This window comes from Mya arenaria, chromosome 12, assembly GCF_026914265.1.
Source record: "Mya arenaria isolate MELC-2E11 chromosome 12, ASM2691426v1".
Classification (NCBI taxonomy): domain Eukaryota; kingdom Metazoa; phylum Mollusca; class Bivalvia; order Myida; family Myidae; genus Mya; species Mya arenaria.
The window spans coordinates 8,338,842-8,357,415 of record NC_069133.1 but is presented as its reverse complement, the minus strand read 5'-3'; the positions used below and the strand labels follow the sequence as shown (position 1 = coordinate 8,357,415).

Genomic DNA, 18,574 nt, shown 5'->3' with positions numbered 1-18,574 from the left:
CCTCAGGCAAAAGCTCCCGGTCAATTAATCTTCCCACTGGGGCAATTATCAACCAAAACCCATGGTCAACCATGTATTATTCTAGAACGAATTACAACATTGAAAACGAATGCAATTTGTGATCTATAACATGATACTAGAGAGAAGACAGACATCATCACCATTACTATCGGCCATAATGACTGTTTGCAGGGTTTGATAAATGCGTCCTTCTGTATAAGCCACCTTGAGGCTTTTTTCATCGTCCGACATGCATAAAACATACAGCATATTAACGTAGCTCAAAGATACACTGTTTCTAATATGATGTATTTCATGTCAATATATATGCAAAAAGCTACAGAAACATGCTCAGTAGCAAAAAGTTTAAACATAAACCCGGTTTAGTGGCAATGGGCAACGCCAAAGACATAGAACACAAAACTTCCATTCCTTAAATTAACGGACTTTCCGCAATTGCGACCATCATTTAATGAACGCAACATCTTCGGATATGCTCAGATGGCGAATGATTGCGTATAAATATGCATGTGCATTAAAAATTGTTTATCTTGTTATTGTTTTTATTGTGTCAGCAGGCCACGAAAAAAATAGATGAACATGTTGAAAAGTATTGATTTATGATTTGCTATAATATTGTTGTCACTAGCGTTTCAATTCTACGTTGAAAATCATCTATGAAGTTGTTCACTTTTTCTCGCGTTGTTATGACGTCATATGCCAAACTGTTTCCGGTTACGGTCGGGTCGTTCTATTTATAGAATGGGTGAGGAAGAATGATTGAAAGGTTTTCTTCATTGAAATAAAGTATTTTTTAATAAAAAATCTGGAAATAAATAATGAACTATTGGTGTAAATATAAGTAATGGAATGCGTGATTGATGTCATTATCGGGGATATGATTGCAGTTGGGCTGGTTAAAGTACGCGTGGAGTCCAAAGGAGTCTTTTGGACTCCACATCTTTTAACTAGCCCAGCTGCGTTCATACCCCGATAATGACATCAACCACGAAATGTATTCCTTAAATAAGCCAAATAGATAAAGGAGCAAAGACTCGATGGTTACCCTGGCTACACCTCCTCCGTGCATCATACAGTCATTGGCCGCATTCACGATGACGTCCACCTTGAGACGAAGAATCGATTCATTATACACCTTAAACTTGAATCCACTTTTAAACTTCTTCTCAAAAGAATATTTTCCACTGGGCAACTTGTGTTCCGAGCCGCTTGTTTCCCAGTCCATTTCCTCATATTGACAATCATCGTCATCGTCGACATTTCCTGATGCTTTGCTACCAAACTTGTAAAATGAAACGAATATCAAGTTAGAAGAAATACCTCTTATAAAGACATGTTGTACTGTGTCCTTTAAATTAATACCTTATTAAATAGTAAACCTTAACACAACGAAATAATACCAACATTGGACATTAGGGCATATGCATCTCAAAGATCTATTGCCTTTAAATTGTCAAAGTTTACATGAAACAGCCAGGGCTATTTCAATCCTTTAAAAACAATCTATAATAGAAGAAGAAGAAGAAGAAGAAGAAGAAGAAGAAGAAGAAGAAGAAGAAGAAGAAGAAGAAGAGAAGAAGAGAAGAAGAAGAAGAAGAAGAAGAAGAAGAAGAAGAAGAATATAAACGTCATGAATACGTATGCGAACATTCCATTGCATTTTTTGGTGATAAAGGGTAGGAACAGAACCTAGATTCCCAAGTTTGTATCTCACCTTTATCAAACCATGGTTGTAATGCCTTTTGTAAGGGGCATAAGGTATGGGTGCCGTAGAAATGGACCTACAGATGCTGTATTGTCAATGAGATTATCCTTGAGGCTACAGTTATTGAAGGGATCCGTTGTACAAATTAGCTCTTCATTTCAACAGCCTTTGACAATAATGCAAAATGTGGATGCCAGGTGACCCCATATGGTATCATTTCAAAGGAAATTGTCGAAAATACACTTCAGACAGAGTAGGTGGGTTTTTTTGTTCTTTATTTAAATGAAATCGACGCTATTTTGTTTTGCTATATTTCAAAGCCAATTATTAAAGTTGGCAATAAATTGGTTCCGTATTCTTTTTATATTTGTCTTCATATCAAAATTTCGAATTACACCAAATAGTATGTGTTTCCCGGACATCCAAAATAGTAACATAACTGTGCATAGAAAACCTTCATATCCCCAAATTACCCCAAGTCTTACTTTCATGGCGTCGTCAAAATTGCGTCTCGGGTCACCTTGTGGCCGCACGTTTGAATTGTCATGATACACATTCATCTCCTGTTCCTCTTGCTGTGTCTGCGTTCTCCTCCTACGAGATCCTTGTTTAGGTATGATACCTAGCTCCCTCTGATCAGCATAAGAATAAAGACATTGGGTCAGTTTGAAACAAAAGGAACAATGAACTTTGGATTATGTTAATGACATCAGTGTTATTTAGGTTTTCATGCAAGCTGTTTTATAAGGTGCAGACAAAACTACGTATATTATCAAAGAAAACTACTGATGGAACCACTAATCGCATTTTTGGCTAATAGACTGACAAAGATCAGGTATGTTCTGGCTATGTGGATTTTGGTAGCATAAAAATGCCCTAATTCTGGGTACAGGTATAGTAAGTTCATATACTGCCTTTATACACTTTACTGGGACACATACCCTCAACTTAATAACAATGTGTCTGTCGTCTTCCCTGTAGTAAACCCTAACATTATGATTGGCTGCATCTGGCAGGTACAGCACCGGGCTCTTTGACTGCTCCTCCTTCCTGATGTAGTCCGCTAGCAAACTGAAGTTCTCGGTCATAGAAACATCCTCGTATTGAAATGATTCTATTTCCCGATCAAGTTTGTCTAGAAGTGGGGTAAGCCGTTCCCTTTTTGATGGAACGCATTTGATAATGAACTTTCCCTGTTTGCCTATTTCCGGATCTCTTGTTATAAGACCTACATTGTTTATTTTAAGCAATTGGTCTGTGAAGAACTTTTCGATGACCTGTGTCTTTTCTGGCTCATAAACTTTTACTGTTTCTGAAAACAATCGGGGAAAATCAACACTGTAAGAGTTACTACAAGGCTGCAATGGTTCAAAACGTGTTACTTTAAAATAATTCGGTTGTCCGGCTAAAGTGCAGCAGTTAGCGCATTCGCTTCTCACCTAGGCGACCAAGGTTAGTTTCCCGGCATGTGAGTTTGGATTGTGGTCACCAAGTTGGACAAGTAGGTTTCCTACGGGTACTCCGGTTTCTCCCACAACATAATGCCACACTCTCGCGTAACACCGTGCCAAGGAGAGTGATTCATATATATATATATTATGTTGCATTTGCTTATTTCTAAATCATTGTAAAAAAAGTTTAAGTGTGAAAATGATTCGACAGGTACTCATTTTGCAGCACTGAATCAATTACAATCAAAACCAATATCTATTTAGCAATTTATTGAAATATAACTGCAAGCTTAACTTTCTGAAGTGTCGTGTGGCACTATTAAATACCCGTGCCCAAAAGTCATCCTAGTTCAGACAGGCCAACTTACCAGCTTTTCCGCCGTCCCCAACGACCGGTGTCTCTTCTGCCTCCTCATCCACGTCCCCGTACACCCTCAAGTTGCCGGACATTTTCGGGCTTCACTCACGTCAGCCTTCAGCCTATCTCAGTACTGTAGAAAAGAGACGGTGAAAATATAGGATAATTAACATAGATATTCTTTGTATTTCTGTAACGTCGTACAGCCTTAGAATGCAAGGTTTAGTCAAGTAAACTTTATTGAATCTCTTCTGACACTTTATGCAGTAACATGGGTAAGGCATCCACACAAAACAGCATACAATTTAATGTACGTGATATGACAATGTTAATTAAGTATAAATAGCAATTAAGCAAACAATCTGCTAAGGCGGAAATCGAAATGTTCGCAATAAAATGTAAATAACTATTATGATATAACAATTTTGTAAGTACAACATAGTGGTGCAGATATAGGAAGGTGGGGTTGAGATTAACTCTTCACAGGTCTATCGATGTACAGCCTTCGATTGTCGTTGGGACCGCTTTGACGACCTATCAATGTGTGTGTGTGGGGGGGGGGGGGGGGGGGTAGGGGAAGGCGTGATTAGCACCACACCGCTCTATCGCCGTACAGCCTTCGATTGCCGTTATAACCGCTCTGACGACCTTTCTATCGCCCTAAAGCCTCCGATTGCAGAGCTTGCTTTATATAACGAAATTCCTTCAGTTTCTTGTTGAAGGGCCAGATTCCAAACATAAGTGTTTAACGATTCTTAGATATTAGATTCAGTATCCATAAATTGTAGAAGATTCAATCAACTGGGTCGAACCTATGATTTAAATTTGTTTATAGACTCAGCCTCACTAATTCACTGGTCACAATGGGAGACAACTCGAATTTACACTACTATTACTATTTAAACAAAACATGAAATTCGGGTTTTCAATTACGCCCCAGTAAAGTAGTTTTGCATTGCTGAAAAGTAAAATAACTGGTTGTTCGTCAAAGTTCAAGACTTTGATCATGCTGAACATGTTATTTCTATACCATAATCTGGTAAACAAGACCTCCCATTCTCCGTGCCAACCCTTGAGGGAATAACAAGTACATGTAATGAAAAACTAAATAAGGAAGTTAGATGATGTACAATTACATCGAGATAAAAACAGTATTGGTGATGAAATTCATTATTTATTAGAATGTAGCTGTTTTGCCGAATATAGAATAAGATTTATTGACAGACAATTATACCGATATCCTAATGTTTTGAAATTTAAAGAAAATATGAATATCAATACCAATGATGATATAAAATTCATAAAATTATGTAAATTCCTCAAGTGTATTGTTAACAAAATTAGTATAAGAATGTAACACTATGTTCTCCTCCACATATATTCATATATGTTTGATATTAAAGTTTCAATAACATAAAAAAATATTCATATTTAGAAAATCTGTATTATTATGTCCAATATATTTTGTAATGCCCCATTATGTTGTATTGTAAATGTACTCATGGTTTTTTGTCATGTACTTATGACATGGATGATGTTAAATAAACTTGAAACTTGAGAAATGTGTAAATAACTATCAAGGCTTATATGTGTGGCTGTCAATGATTTGGATTGATTGTATAATCATGCACAAATTAACAGATTAAATAAACAGATAATTATCTTTCCAGTAACATTTTTACATTATGTCTGTGTTTGTGTGTGTGTGTGGGGGGGGGGGGACTTACAAGCGTTGGTAATATGTTTTATGAGCTTTAAAGCCCTTTATAGAGATAATAATTCTTGGAAGATGCACTCTTTCTCCCAAATAAGATTTTTCACAAATAATACAATTGCTTTGATGTACCAAAAAGGATGATTAAATGTCGAAAACAATGGTTCTTATAAAGTATACCAAGATTAATTTGAAAGAAAGGTGAAGAAAACACAGTATTTCTACCTAATGAGAAAAAAGTCTCAGTAAATCTTTTAACACTCACCAATCATTTAATATTTTAGCGTTTTCAGTTATTTAATACATGGTTAAAATCTCTTTATCAGTAATTTATATTTTCCATAAATGCATTAATAGTATTTTGTAAGTAGTTAAAGATTAAAAAAGATAAAGTTGAACGTTATTCAAAGTCGTGGATTTCATAGACAATATTTAAGCATACATCAACATTTGTTGAAGGGTTCCAGCCATTATCTTAGTTTTATCACTCCTAATAGTAATCACTAATGCCACACTTTATATCTTGATAAAAAGTTATTTTTACAAAACATGAGCAAGTCCCTTTAATGCGGTACCCAAATAGGAATGAATGGACAAAACAATTTGTGTGAACAATCATTTGGACTAACACCGCCCCCCGCCCCATTCCACACAAAAATATATATAAATAAAAATGGTTTACAAAGCCAATTCACATATTTCTAGTAAAAACAGAACTCATTAAATTGTAATTAAGAAATGTGCTGGTATCCTTGTTGAAACAACCATTAAACTAAGAATTTTTTCTTCAATTTCAAAAAGTAAACTGTTCTGAAGTACTCCGCTTTAATTTTAGTGATAAGTGTGCAGATATTACTTGTTTCAATATTTCACAGATAAATCTCTATAAACCACTGGCAAGTATAAAACAAACTGTTAACTCAGTCAGTAACCTAAGAATAATCATTTCATACATGTACTTGTAAAGAGGCTGATCCAGAATTTGACTTTATGGGGGCATAAGCTTTTGACTTTCGCCCTTTCCTTTAGAACAGCCATTTTTTTCTGTTTAAAGTGTTACGAGGGGGGTTTGGGGGTACAATAAATTTTAACACCTTTTAGTCCAAAGTTGTGCATTTTGGGAGTATTTTATTTCATTTTACTCATAAATTGAAATAAAAAGTATTTTTGGACAATGGAGGGGGGGGGGGGCAGGTGTGTCATAACCTCAGCATGACAGGGGGGGATCCACAAGTGTACTGCATGTACCATACCCGGTAACTACAGCATGACAATAAGACAATAAGATAACCTCAATTCCCTTAGGGGGCGCCTAGTGTAATACATGTATCATTACCGCAGCATGTCAATTAGACAACAAGATATGCTCAATTCCCTTCGGGGGCGCCTAGTGTAATACATGTATCATTACCGCAGCATGACAATTAGACAACAAGATAACCTCAATTCCCTTAAGGGGCGCCTAGTATAATACATCTATCATTACCAGATAACCTCAATTCCCTTAGGGGGCGCCTAGTGTAATACATGTATCATTACCGCAGCATGTCAATTAGACAATAAGATAACCTCAATTCCCTTAGGGGGCGCCTAGTGTAATACATGTATCATTACCCCAGCATGACAATTAGACAACAAGATAACCTCAATTCCCTTAGGGGGCGCCTAGTGTAATACATGTATCATTACCAGATAACCTCAATTCCCTTAGGGGGCGCCTAGTGTAATACATGTATCATTACCCCAGCATGACAATTAGACAACAAGATAACCTCAATTCCCTTAAGGGGCGCCTAGTATAATACATCTATCATTACCAGATAACCTCAATTCCCTTAGGGGGCGCCTAGTGTAATACATGTATCATTACCGCAGCATGTCAATTAGACAATAACATAACCTCAATTCCCTTAGGGGGCGCCTAGTGTAATACATCTATCATTACCAGATAACCTCAATTCCCTTAGGGGGCGCCTAGTGTAATACATGTATACAACCGCAGCATGACAATTAGACAATAAGATAACCTCAATTCCCTTAGGGGGCGCCTAGTGTAATACATGTATACAACCGCAGCATGACAATTAGACAATAAGATAACCTCAATTCCCTTAGGGGGCGCCAGGTGCGTCCCTAGCTACAATAATGAGCGATCAGGGATACTTTTTTATTATTTTGACATTTCATGTGTATCCCTGTCTGCCATAGTCTAAAAATTGTCAAAACTGGTTGATGGCCATTTAGGTGGACTAGGTGCGTCCCCTCCCCCGCTAGATCCGCTAGTGTAATACATGTACATGTATCACAACCGCAGCATGTCAATTAGACAATAAGATAACCTCAATTCCCTTATCGCAGAAACACAGGTGTGTCATAATGATGGGTAAAAGTTTGCCCAAAAAGTGCATTGATTTTAAATGGAAAAATAAACAAGAAAATTAGAATTTAACATGTTTTCAACCTACACAGGACCAAGTCGAATTCCTGTGGGAGGTGGCAGCACAGGGGTTTTCTCCATGTTTTTACCCTAGATATATATAACCTATTGATTAGCAAATAATATATATTTATAATAGGGTGAACAAAATAAAGAGAAATCCCTGTGAGTGGGAGTGGATAGCCCTTCTTGACTTTTCATTTATATATCTATTATTATAAAGACTATTACACGACTTTACTGCACTGAAAGTATGTATTCTAGAAAAGTATAACAAGTAGACCTAGTATACATGTTAAAAGAAGTTTTAAAACTGATTTACCTTAAGCAGTTAAAATTTCCAGTTTGACTTTCTACTTTCGATTTTGCCTAATAAGCTTACTTCGGAACGTTTTGTGTTTGTCGTAACATTACAGGTGGCGCTTCTTACTTTCTGTTTCGCACTGGTTTTCCATCTGCCTACAAATAATCAGGAAATTCCGCATTCGCCAGCCAACTACACAGTAACTGAGTGAGGTAAGATGTGTTTACATTGAGTTAAGTATGTTATGAATTGATTTAGCTGTTCATTACTATGATTAATATAAAGATGTTGTATTCTATCTTGTATTAGGAAGTATGTTTTTTTTTTAAGTATGATACATGTACATGTACAGTAGAGGTACTTGCCCAACTAAGTCACTTAGTACAGTGAAGAATTTAAATTAAGATTATCGATAAAATCAATAAATTTATTCCTAGTTATTTATGTTTTTCTTTCAGATTTTGGTCAAGGTTCTACTGCCCTCTCAAACAACCGTTTAACAGTAGGTAACCTTTGATAAAATCGTAGTCACATCAACACTTTGTTTACATGTTTGTGTACTTAGGTGTTTCAATATGCATACGCGGGACTTATCTTTGCACTGCAAGATAATCACTACAGTACATGATAAGTGCGGTATATAAAACTTTCATTTTAAGCTGCACTCTCACAGATTGACCATTTTGATACCCTTTTTTTATATTTTTTGTCTTTGATTGAACCAATTTTGCCGAATTATTTAAAAACCAGTGATATGATACTGGTGACATAATATCAGATCGAACTTTTTAACGTTCGATTTTTTTTATGAATGAGATTTACGGCATAAAACATCAATTTTCGAACGTAATTATGAATAACAGCGATCTGATCTTTTGTCAGCAGTCTTACAGGCGCGTAGCTATGGCCAATTTGGGATTACGCAGATCGTTGATGGACAGCATATTAACCCCTTCACCCCTTCACCCTTTGGTTTTTATTTCAAATTCGGGGGTTTTGGTATAAAAAAAACTTCGACCTGTCAAAAATTCATTACGCAACTGCGTATTTGCGCACAGTCAGCTACGCGCCTGTTCAGTGGCGTACATGTAGCAAGGATGTTTATGATGTGTACGCAAGACCATTTTGACGGGCAGTGGGGTTTATATCCTTGAAAATAATGTGTGTTTTTTAAAAAAAAATGGTTTCATTGAGAGCGAAGAGCGAATGAAGTTGATTATACATGTAACAATGATATTGATCATCCTGACATCATCCGATAAAATCAATGCCATTATAATGCCACCGTAATAACCGATAATATTATTGAGCAGCTCTACACATCGTATGTACTCATGTTATGCAGCATTATAACCACGGCCTCGCGGTCCGGAGAATAGCGGACACTTTGACTTTCTGTCCAGCCAAGCCCGGGTAAAATCCCCAACCTGCGGTGACGAACTGCTGGTAAAATCCCGCCAAATGACCCCGCACCTCAGGGACCCTAGATAAGGCCCATGTCCCCGCTATATTTGGCGCGAAGCCAAAACCACCGCATTCACCCGACACTGCGGGGCCATCTGGAAGGTAAAACGCGTCCCATTTCACCGGCTATCCCTGGTATACCCCCGGACCTGGGAGGGCCGTGGTTACAATTGACTAAGTCGAGTGCATTAAAAAGGCGACGCGTAGATTTGTTAATAATTGTGGCAATGTGGAAAAATCTATTTAAATCTTAAATAAACAAAACATATCAATTGATTTCATTACATTCACCCTTCTACATGTATGGGTCATTTATGGCTGCTGGACGATACGCGCCTGCATGTTAATAAATATTTCCTCATTTCTATCATCATTATCCGATTCGCTAATAATCTCTGAAACATTAACAGATAGGGTGGCATTTTTGTTTGTTTTTTGGAGGGGCGGGGGTTTATTGGTGTGAGGTTTCCGTCGGTTGGTCTGTTATTTTTTACAGTGTACTGATAAGAACTATTGAAAGAGCAAACGGATTTAGACAGAGTTTGGTTCACATGTTTAACTCAGTAAAATACAGGTCAGGGCTGACTTTGGTACAAACAACCAATTTTTGACGGTGTTATGTCCCCTTTTCAACTAAGAATATGGTCACTCGTGTCATAGTCCAAATAATTATGCGTCGATATTTTTACGATTTCTGATATGGCAAATCCTTCTTTTTAGGGGATTTGAATAATCCCGTATAACACGTCTATTATTTTAGACTACTTGTGTCTCAGCTCGAGTTGTTTTTACTTTTTCAACGTAATGTACCGGTACATGTTGGGCAATCTTTGGAGCCACACTATCTCGTTATGGGTTTAAAATGCTCCAACGCATAAAAACGCACATAAACCTCTAAAAGGGAAACTTAGTAAGGCCATAGTGACCGTTTACGGTGTCAAGAAATGTAATGATCTAGTCAAACGAAAACCTTATAAATTTAAATGCAAACAAGTATTTGACGTTACGTTTATGTGCCGGATTAGCTAGAGCAACGTAACTACTTTTCCAAAGTCGAGTAGTTACTCAAACGGCGTATGTGTCTAAGCAGTGATTAGGTTTTATCTAAGTCAATACTTTCTACTTAACACATGATGTATTTGTTTCAGAGGCTTATTAGTTATGGAGAAAGGGGACAAGGACACGTTTCTGAAGATTCTTCCCGAGTTTTGCCGGGCAGTCGATCCCAAGACGCTTGTTAATGATTTACAATGTCTGTCTGAATCAACAAAAGTGAGTGACATATTATTATATATATTAAAAGCTAATACTGAAAATACTGGGGGGCTGTTTTTTATGAAAGTGTGTTTTATCACCATGATGTTGCACAACAATAGGAACTGATTTATGTAATTGAAGAAATCTTAATTTCGCAGGATATCGGCTGTTCGATTTTTAGAGTGAACATTTAATATATAGAGAATAATTTATTGCTTCATTGTAAGGTCGCAATATATTTCACGAAGTCGCAAACTTTATATTTCACGAGTGGCCTTATAGCCACAGTGGAGTAGTTACGCTTTGTGTTCAAAAGGCGGACTATATAAGGGGTTAGTTTTAGTTTCAGTGAAAGACCACCATATATTTCGCCAAGTGAGCCCCCAAAACTAAGTTTTACGAGCCGCCTAGCCAGGAATGAAATATTTACGTATTATGGTGTTCACGCGATGAACTATATTCAGATCAAATCGTTATTTCCGAAATGACGTCGTTGAAACTGTGTCCCAATCCTGTGCGCGTTGACGTTTTATTTGGGACGTGAGAGCGGGCTAAAATTTCAACACTTAACCATATCAAATTGATATTTTCATTGTTGAAACAGTGAACTACTACTTGTTATTTCATTTTTAAATATCTATAACCCACCAAAAAGCATATAATAAACATTTATAAATGAGCCAGCGTATATCGTTCACGCATTTGTTGGTTTTTTTTAAATAGGAAGAAGTAGTGAACTCGCAGATTGCTCCATATCACGGTTCAAGTTCTCTAGCCGCTCAGAAGCTCCACAGTGCTTTGATTCGGAGGCCACATGGATTTAAAGAGATCGTGTTAGCCTTAAGGAAAAACAACAATGGCTCCCTCGCGGACAAACTAGACCCCCTTCATGTCTATATGGATGTTGGTACGAGTTTAATTAATTGTCTAAAATCTTATATACATTTTTGTATTGCCAAATTTATTCACTTAATTAAGTACTTGATCTTTGCTGTAAACATGCATCGATTGACGAAAACAAGTTTTGTTACTATAATTAGTTTGGTTAATTTTCTCAGTAGCATTCAACACCATTTTATATTTATTTAAAGAAAGTCAATGCAAAAGAAGGTTGTAAGTGCTTTATAATATGACGTTGTGTTTCTACAGATGAAGCCACTTCATCTAAGTCTGCAACTAGTCCTCCTGCTGTTATGCCAGCTAGTGCCACCGGCGACATAGGCCCGACCCCCAATACCCGGCCCTCCATCACCCTGGAAACATTGTGGAATCAACTACCGGTACGGGTCACTAACTCGTTAAAGAAGATGGACAGAAACACACACACGGTCGAAGATCTTGCTGAACACTTCGGTAAGTGTCAGATGTGTTATTTCATACATCGTCTTGCAAAACTTCCAGCACTTTTGCAAATGAATTTACGCTGACTTTAATTTTAGCCAGACTACGCCAGAAAGTGTCGCCCTTCGAAGTCTTCGAGCAAGTATTATGTTGTTTAGTGTGACTAAACAATTCAGCAGAAGCAAAAGACTAAACGTGAGAACAACATGAGACATGGAACATGAGACATGTAACATAAGACATGTAACATGAGACAGACAACAAGAGACAAGCAATTTGAGGCAGAGAACATGAGACAGACGACATGAGACCGACAACATGAGACAAGCAATTTGAGGCAGATACCATGAGACAGACAACGTGAGACAGACAACGTGAGACAGACAACGTGAGACAGACATCATGAGACATGCAACATGAGACAGACAACGTGAGACAGACATCATGAGACATGCAACATGAGACAGACAACGTGAGACAGACATCATGAGACATGCAACATGAGACAGACAAAGTGGAACACAACATGAGACAGACAAAACATGAGACACAAGATGAGACAGAAAACGTGAGACAGACAAGCAATTTGAGACAGACAACATAAGACAAGCAACATGAGACAGAAATAGACCATGAGGCATGCAACATGAGACAGACAGACAACATGAGACAGACAATATGAGACATAAAACATGGGACAGGAAACATGAGACATGCACCATGAAACATGAGACATGCAACATGAGACTGACAACATGGGACATGCAACATGAGACAGACTGTGACATGCAACATGAGACAGACAACATGATACATACATCGTGAGACAGACAACATGAGACAGACAACGTGAATTATAAGACAACATGATGCTTTTAACACGAGACAGACAACATGAGACAGACAACGTGAGACAGACAACATGAGACATGAAACATGAGACAGACAACATGAGCCAGACAACATGGGACATGCAACATGAAACATGAGGCAGAGAACATGATACAGACAACATTAAACATGAGACAGCCAATCACGAGACGGAAAACACGAGACAGACAACATAAGATAGACAATAGGAGACAGACAAGATGAGACATACACGAGACAGACAACGTGAGACAGACAATATGAGACATGAAACATGAGACAGACAACATGCGGCATGCAACATGAGACCTGGAATTTGAGACATAAAACATGAAACATGGAATATGACACAAACAACATGAGACATGCAACATGAGACATACAACACGATACAGACAATATGAGACATGCAACATGAGACATACAACACGATACAAACAACATGAGGCATGCAACATGAGACAGACAACATGAGCCAGACAACATGGGACATGCAACATGAGGAAGAGAACATGATACAGACAACATTAAACATGAGACGGCCAATCACGAGACGGACAACACGAGACAGACAACATAAGATAGACAGTAGGAGACAGACAAGATGAGACATACACGAGACGGACAACGTGAGACAGACAATATGAGACATGAAACATGAGACATGCGACATGCAACATGAGACATGAAATTTGAGACATAAAACATGAGACAGAACACATGAGACATGGAATTTAAGACATAAAACATGAGACAGAACACATGAGACATGGAATATGACACAAACAACATGAGACATGCAACATGAGACATACAACACGATTATTATACAGACAACATGAGACAGGCAACATGAGCCATACAACATAAGACATGGAATATGAGACAGACAACATGAAACATACAACACCATACGGGCAATATGAGACAGGCAACATGAGACATCCAACATAAGACAGAGAACATGTGACACGCAACATGAGGCAGACAACATGAGACATGGGACATGCAACACGAGGCAGACAACATGAGACATGCACCATGAGATATGCAACATGAGCCATGCAACATGAGACTGACAACATGAGACTGACAACATGAGACAGACAACATGATCAGACAAATATGATTCAGTCGACATGAGATTTGCAACATGAGACAGACAAAATGATTCAGTCGACATGAGACAGACAACATGAGATATGCAACATGAGACTGACAACATGAGACTGACAACATGAGACAGACAACATGAGACTGGCAAACTTTGCTTAGCGGCATTTGTTGGAAAACATTACTTACATTTAAGTGTATTTACAACAGAATCTACTTAAGATCAGGCAAACGTGGCTTTTAGTAACAGTCTGCTTTCATTTTAGTTCATACTTAACACTAAATGAATATACAGGCAATAATCTCTTGCGTATAAATGCTTCGTTTAATCTAGCTGTTTTGCTACGAAATGAAAAAAGTATATATTTAGAAATATTCATTTCGAATGTTTTTGTTTTTATTTCAGATCTCACTAATGAAGAATATGAGGAACTTAAATCTAAAGCAGATGGAAGCAGCATTACTTTGGATATCCTTAAGTTAAAGCATTCCCAGGCTCCCGAGTTTAAGCTCCGTACCATATACCAGGCACTTCAGGCAATACAAAGATTGGACATTGTGTCTGAAATAGAACAAAAGACTGGCGTACAGTCCCCCTTTCATATCGTTGAACAGCAAGCTGGTAATGATAATGGCCAAAATACTGCTCCAACTGGCAGTACTGTACAAGTCACAAATCACAGTAATGACGGTAGAACAATTTATAGAAGGGAAGAAACCACGCGACCAGGGCATGAATATGCAAGAAATGAAGTTCTTAATCGGAATGATGTTGAAAGGAAAATGTATGTTGGGGAACAAAAACTGCCATCTACATACGAAGCGGTACCAACTAATGACATGGAAACTGCGGAAAATGTAAATGCAAAGTCCCCTTATTCAGCAGGTAGGACAACAGAACCAAACATTGGATCGCCGGGCTTTGATGGAGGACCGAAGCTGTCGTTATCTGAGCAGTTTCAGCAATCAAATTCGGTATCTAACGGTCAATCAACAAACATCTTACCCAAACCGACTTGGTCGATGTCTCAAAGACCTAAATTGACAAATTCTGACCGTTCAGAAACTGCATCGGGGAGGTCTACGACTAAAAAGACTTCAATTCATGACTCTAACCATGAAGCTGAAAATGATCTGAATATTGACAGTACTATATGTAATAATATTGTTGCCGAAGACTCCGATTCTGATAATAATATTAAGGAAATCAATAATGAAACAAATGATGGCATGAAAGGTACGGAAAAAACGAAGTTAAAACCAGGTGTCACTGAGCAGAATGACAAAGAGCTCAAACCAAGTGAATATAGATTCAATCCAAAAATGGCCCCGTTTGAGAGTATTGATAAAGTTAATCAACAAATCGAGGAAACAGCCAATAGAGATAATGAAGAACAGAGAATGTTAATGTTGAAAGACAACAACAGCACTGAAATGAGACAATCTCTGACAGCCTCGTTTGATAGCGGAACAAGTTTAGCTGCACCCAATTTATCATGTGAAACACCTTCGAACCAAAAAGAAGAGTGGTGCGAATCTAAGCGTTTGTACGAAAAAGAAATTTCTGCCGTTATGGAAAATATCCAGATTGTTCAGACAAGGGTTAGTCACCCAAAGTCACCTTCAGACGAACTTCGAATGGAAAGAATTCGGGTATTTGAAGAAAAGATAACAAACGACAATAACATTGAACATATGCATTCTGAAATATTTCCATCAACATCTACAACTGGAATTGGCCCAGGTTCTTTATCGTCCGTCAAAAAGGAAGATGTCCAGAAATTAAACAGTGAAACATTCAGAAAAAATGAAGTTAACGAAGCGGTGCCGAGTAACAATAATGCCAAAGAAAACACTAACACAAAAGCAGAGACTCGAAGAAAATATAGCTGTGAAAATTACATAGATCATTCCTTAGAGGACAAATATATTCACGTCCCCAAACATGTTCAGAGCGATACGGAACTAAACAGTATACGGGAGAAGGGAAAGAATAAAGATTTGCCTGGTTTTCGCGAAAGTCAAGATCTGGACTCAGCTGAGTATAAAGGTCATGATTCAGTATTTACCATCAGTAAAGAGTCTTTTAACAGTTATGCTAGTGGTGCTGTGTCATGGATATCATACATGCGGGAAAAAATGTTGTAGAAATAAGATTAACACCACTTTTTCTTGATAGTGTGCCTCACATTTGTTGCTCATTGTTGTCAAGTTGTCGCCAAATCACCAACGCGCTATAATAATACTCTTTATAGTTTAAGATAGAGAGAGCCGATTCATATTCATCTTTAGTGCTCAAAATTATATTTTGTCCAATGGGATGACAGTATTTTCCAATTTTGTCGTGCATAGATATTGTTAAATCAGCAGTATGTGATAGGTACATTGATTGGTTAAAAGATAAGCTAGGCAAAAAGACAACTTACATGTAAATGGATGGCGGAAGATAATAGATAATGTAGTCTTCACTGTCTGAAATGCGATTCCTTTATTTATTTTACGAAGGATAAGTTTTCTTTTGGCGTATGATCTTCATGGCAATATTTGTAAATTTGAATGATAAGCAAATGCATTTATTGGTAATTCATGATATATTCATAAATTATTGTTTACTTACAACTAGTTCATGATTATATTTATACTATGCATGCTGTTAATAGTTATTATCACATTCTGTGTATGATTAAATGGAAAGAATGTGTCACTGTTCTGTAGATACATGGACGTGCATTAGTCTCATCTTCCCTCTAATAACAAAGTCATGATAAATGTAATTTATTCCCACCATTTAAAGAAAATTATCGAGAGAGAATGATGTTTTCGAGAATGCTAATGAAAAGAGCATACATATTCTAGGTACCTTTTCTGAGACAAACATGGGCATTGATAATAGTTTTAACTTCATAGGGAATAAATAAAGTTAATATGTAAAACTATAGAAACCAATATATATAAGTTAAGTAAAAATATTAATTTTGGTGCTCACTCGATGAAATATAATCGATATCTTACTGAGAAAAACAAACAATTATCCCCTACCACATGCATTTTAAATTGATCAATTTAGTGTTTAAACTGCTCTGTAAAGCCGCGCTGTCACATGTCTAAGGCTTGACCATTTGCAAAAGACTTGCTAACTTTTAATGCACTATGTTTCACTAATATATCTAAGATCAGCACCTTAATCTGGTTGTTGAAAAAAAGGAGTTTCGAAGACTATTTATGTGTTTACGATCGGGGCATGGCTAATATGTACCCTAGTTGTATGGTAACATCATGTGGCTTCTGGTTTCACAGTTAAAAGTTACTTCTCTGTAAGTTCAAATAAAGACAATGAAACAACTGACAGCAGAAACACAGATGAAAAAATCTTGAATTATAATTCCAATAGTTGATGCTTCATGTCAAATATTAGCTTAATATAGTTAGCAGTTCCTGACAATTCCATCGTAAAATCCATTTCTAGTCATCGTGTGGTTTATTGAACCGAAAACAGCCATATTAAGGCAGATATGGACCTAATACTTAGTATATTAAATTTATAACTTATTTTTAATAACTTCACTGTGAAGACAGCTGAATATAGATATGAATCATTTGACTAGTCTTTCTGAACGGTCATTTTAATAACGGTATAGTTTGTAACCATTAATTATGCCCCCCTTCGAAGAAGAGGGGTATATTGCTTTGCACAGGCATGTCGGTATGTCGGTCGGTCGGTCCGTCGGTAGACCAAAGCTTGTCCGAGTGATAACTCAACAATTCCTGGACGTATGGTCATCAAACTTCACATGAAGGTTGGGCCTGACCAGTAGATGACCCCTATTGATTTTGGGGGTCATCGGGTCAAAGGTCAAGGTCACAGTGACCTTTAATGGTAAAATAATTTTAAAGCTTGTCCGAGTGATAACTCAACAATGCCTGCACCAATGGCCCTCAAACTTGACATGGAGGTTGGGCCTGACCAGTAGATGACCCCTATTGTTTTGGGGGGTCATCAGGCCAAAAGTCAAGGTCACAGTGACCTTGAATGGTAAAAGGTCGTCCGAGTGATAACTTGACAATGCCTGCACCCATGGCCCTCAAACTTGACTTGGAGGTTGGGCCTGACCAGTAGCTGACCCCTATTGTTTTTGGGGCTCATCGGGTCAAAGGTCAAGTTCACAGTGACCTTGAATGGTAAAAGGTTGTCCGAGTGATAACTCAACAATGCCGGCACCCATGGCCCTCATAATTGAATTGGAGGTTGGGCCTGACCAGGAGATGACCCCTATTGTTTTTGGGGGTCATCAGGCCAAAGGTCAAGGTCACAGTGACCTTGAATGGTAAAATGTTGTCCGAGTGATAATTCGACAATGCCTGCACCCATGGCCCTCATAATTGAATTGGAGGTTGGGCCTGACCAGTAGAAGACCCCTATTGTTTTTGGGGGTCATCGGGCCAAAGGTCAAGGTCACAGTCACCTTGAATGGTTAAAGGTTTTCCTTGTGATAACTTGACAATGCCTGCACCCATGGCCCTCAAACTTGACTTGGAATT

The 18,574-nt window shown here is 37.7% G+C and overlaps 2 protein-coding genes across 5 annotated transcripts in view; one reads left to right on the top strand and one right to left on the bottom strand.

The window, feature by feature from the left end:
• LOC128211363 (uncharacterized) overlaps window positions 1–18,574 on the bottom strand; it is a 102,915-nt gene that overhangs the window by 5,259 nt on the left and 79,082 nt on the right. For 2 of the 4 annotated variants that reach the window (XM_052916080.1, XM_052916081.1), the window contains exons 2-5: window positions 3,546–3,668; window positions 2,668–3,038; window positions 2,212–2,358; window positions 1,067–1,303 (exon numbers count right to left, since the gene is read on the bottom strand). In XM_052916080.1, coding sequence (XP_052772040.1) covers window positions 1,067–1,303; window positions 2,212–2,358; window positions 2,668–3,038; window positions 3,546–3,627 — 837 coding nt within the window. In that variant the 5' untranslated portion in view covers window positions 3,628–3,668. Of the gene's footprint in view, window positions 1–1,066; window positions 1,304–2,211; window positions 2,359–2,667; window positions 3,039–3,165; window positions 3,496–3,545; window positions 3,669–8,008; window positions 8,132–18,574 lie in introns of those variants that run through there. The other 2 variants (XM_052916079.1, XM_052916082.1) reach the window with 2 other exon arrangements.
• LOC128211367 (uncharacterized) lies at window positions 8,093–16,736 on the top strand. The gene is made up of 6 exons (XM_052916086.1): window positions 8,093–8,202; window positions 8,449–8,492; window positions 10,603–10,726; window positions 11,435–11,618; window positions 11,861–12,064; window positions 14,442–16,736. The coding sequence occupies exons 3-6, from the start codon at window positions 10,616–10,618 to the stop codon at window positions 16,181–16,183; spliced, it is 2,241 nt and encodes a 746-aa protein (XP_052772046.1). The 5' UTR covers window positions 8,093–8,202; window positions 8,449–8,492; window positions 10,603–10,615; the 3' UTR covers window positions 16,184–16,736.

Bases quoted from the DNA above. Each gene is read 5' to 3' on its own strand.
- LOC128211367 (XM_052916086.1), top strand. From the start codon at position 10,616: ATGGAGAAAGGGGACAAGGACACGTTTCTGAAGATTCTTCCCGAGTTT. The intron at 10,727-11,434 runs GTGAGTGACATA...TTTTTTAAATAG, and splicing joins GTCTGTCTGAATCAACAAAA to GAAGAAGTAGTGAACTCGCA. The intron at 11,619-11,860 runs GTACGAGTTTAA...GTGTTTCTACAG, and splicing joins TCATGTCTATATGGATGTTG to ATGAAGCCACTTCATCTAAG.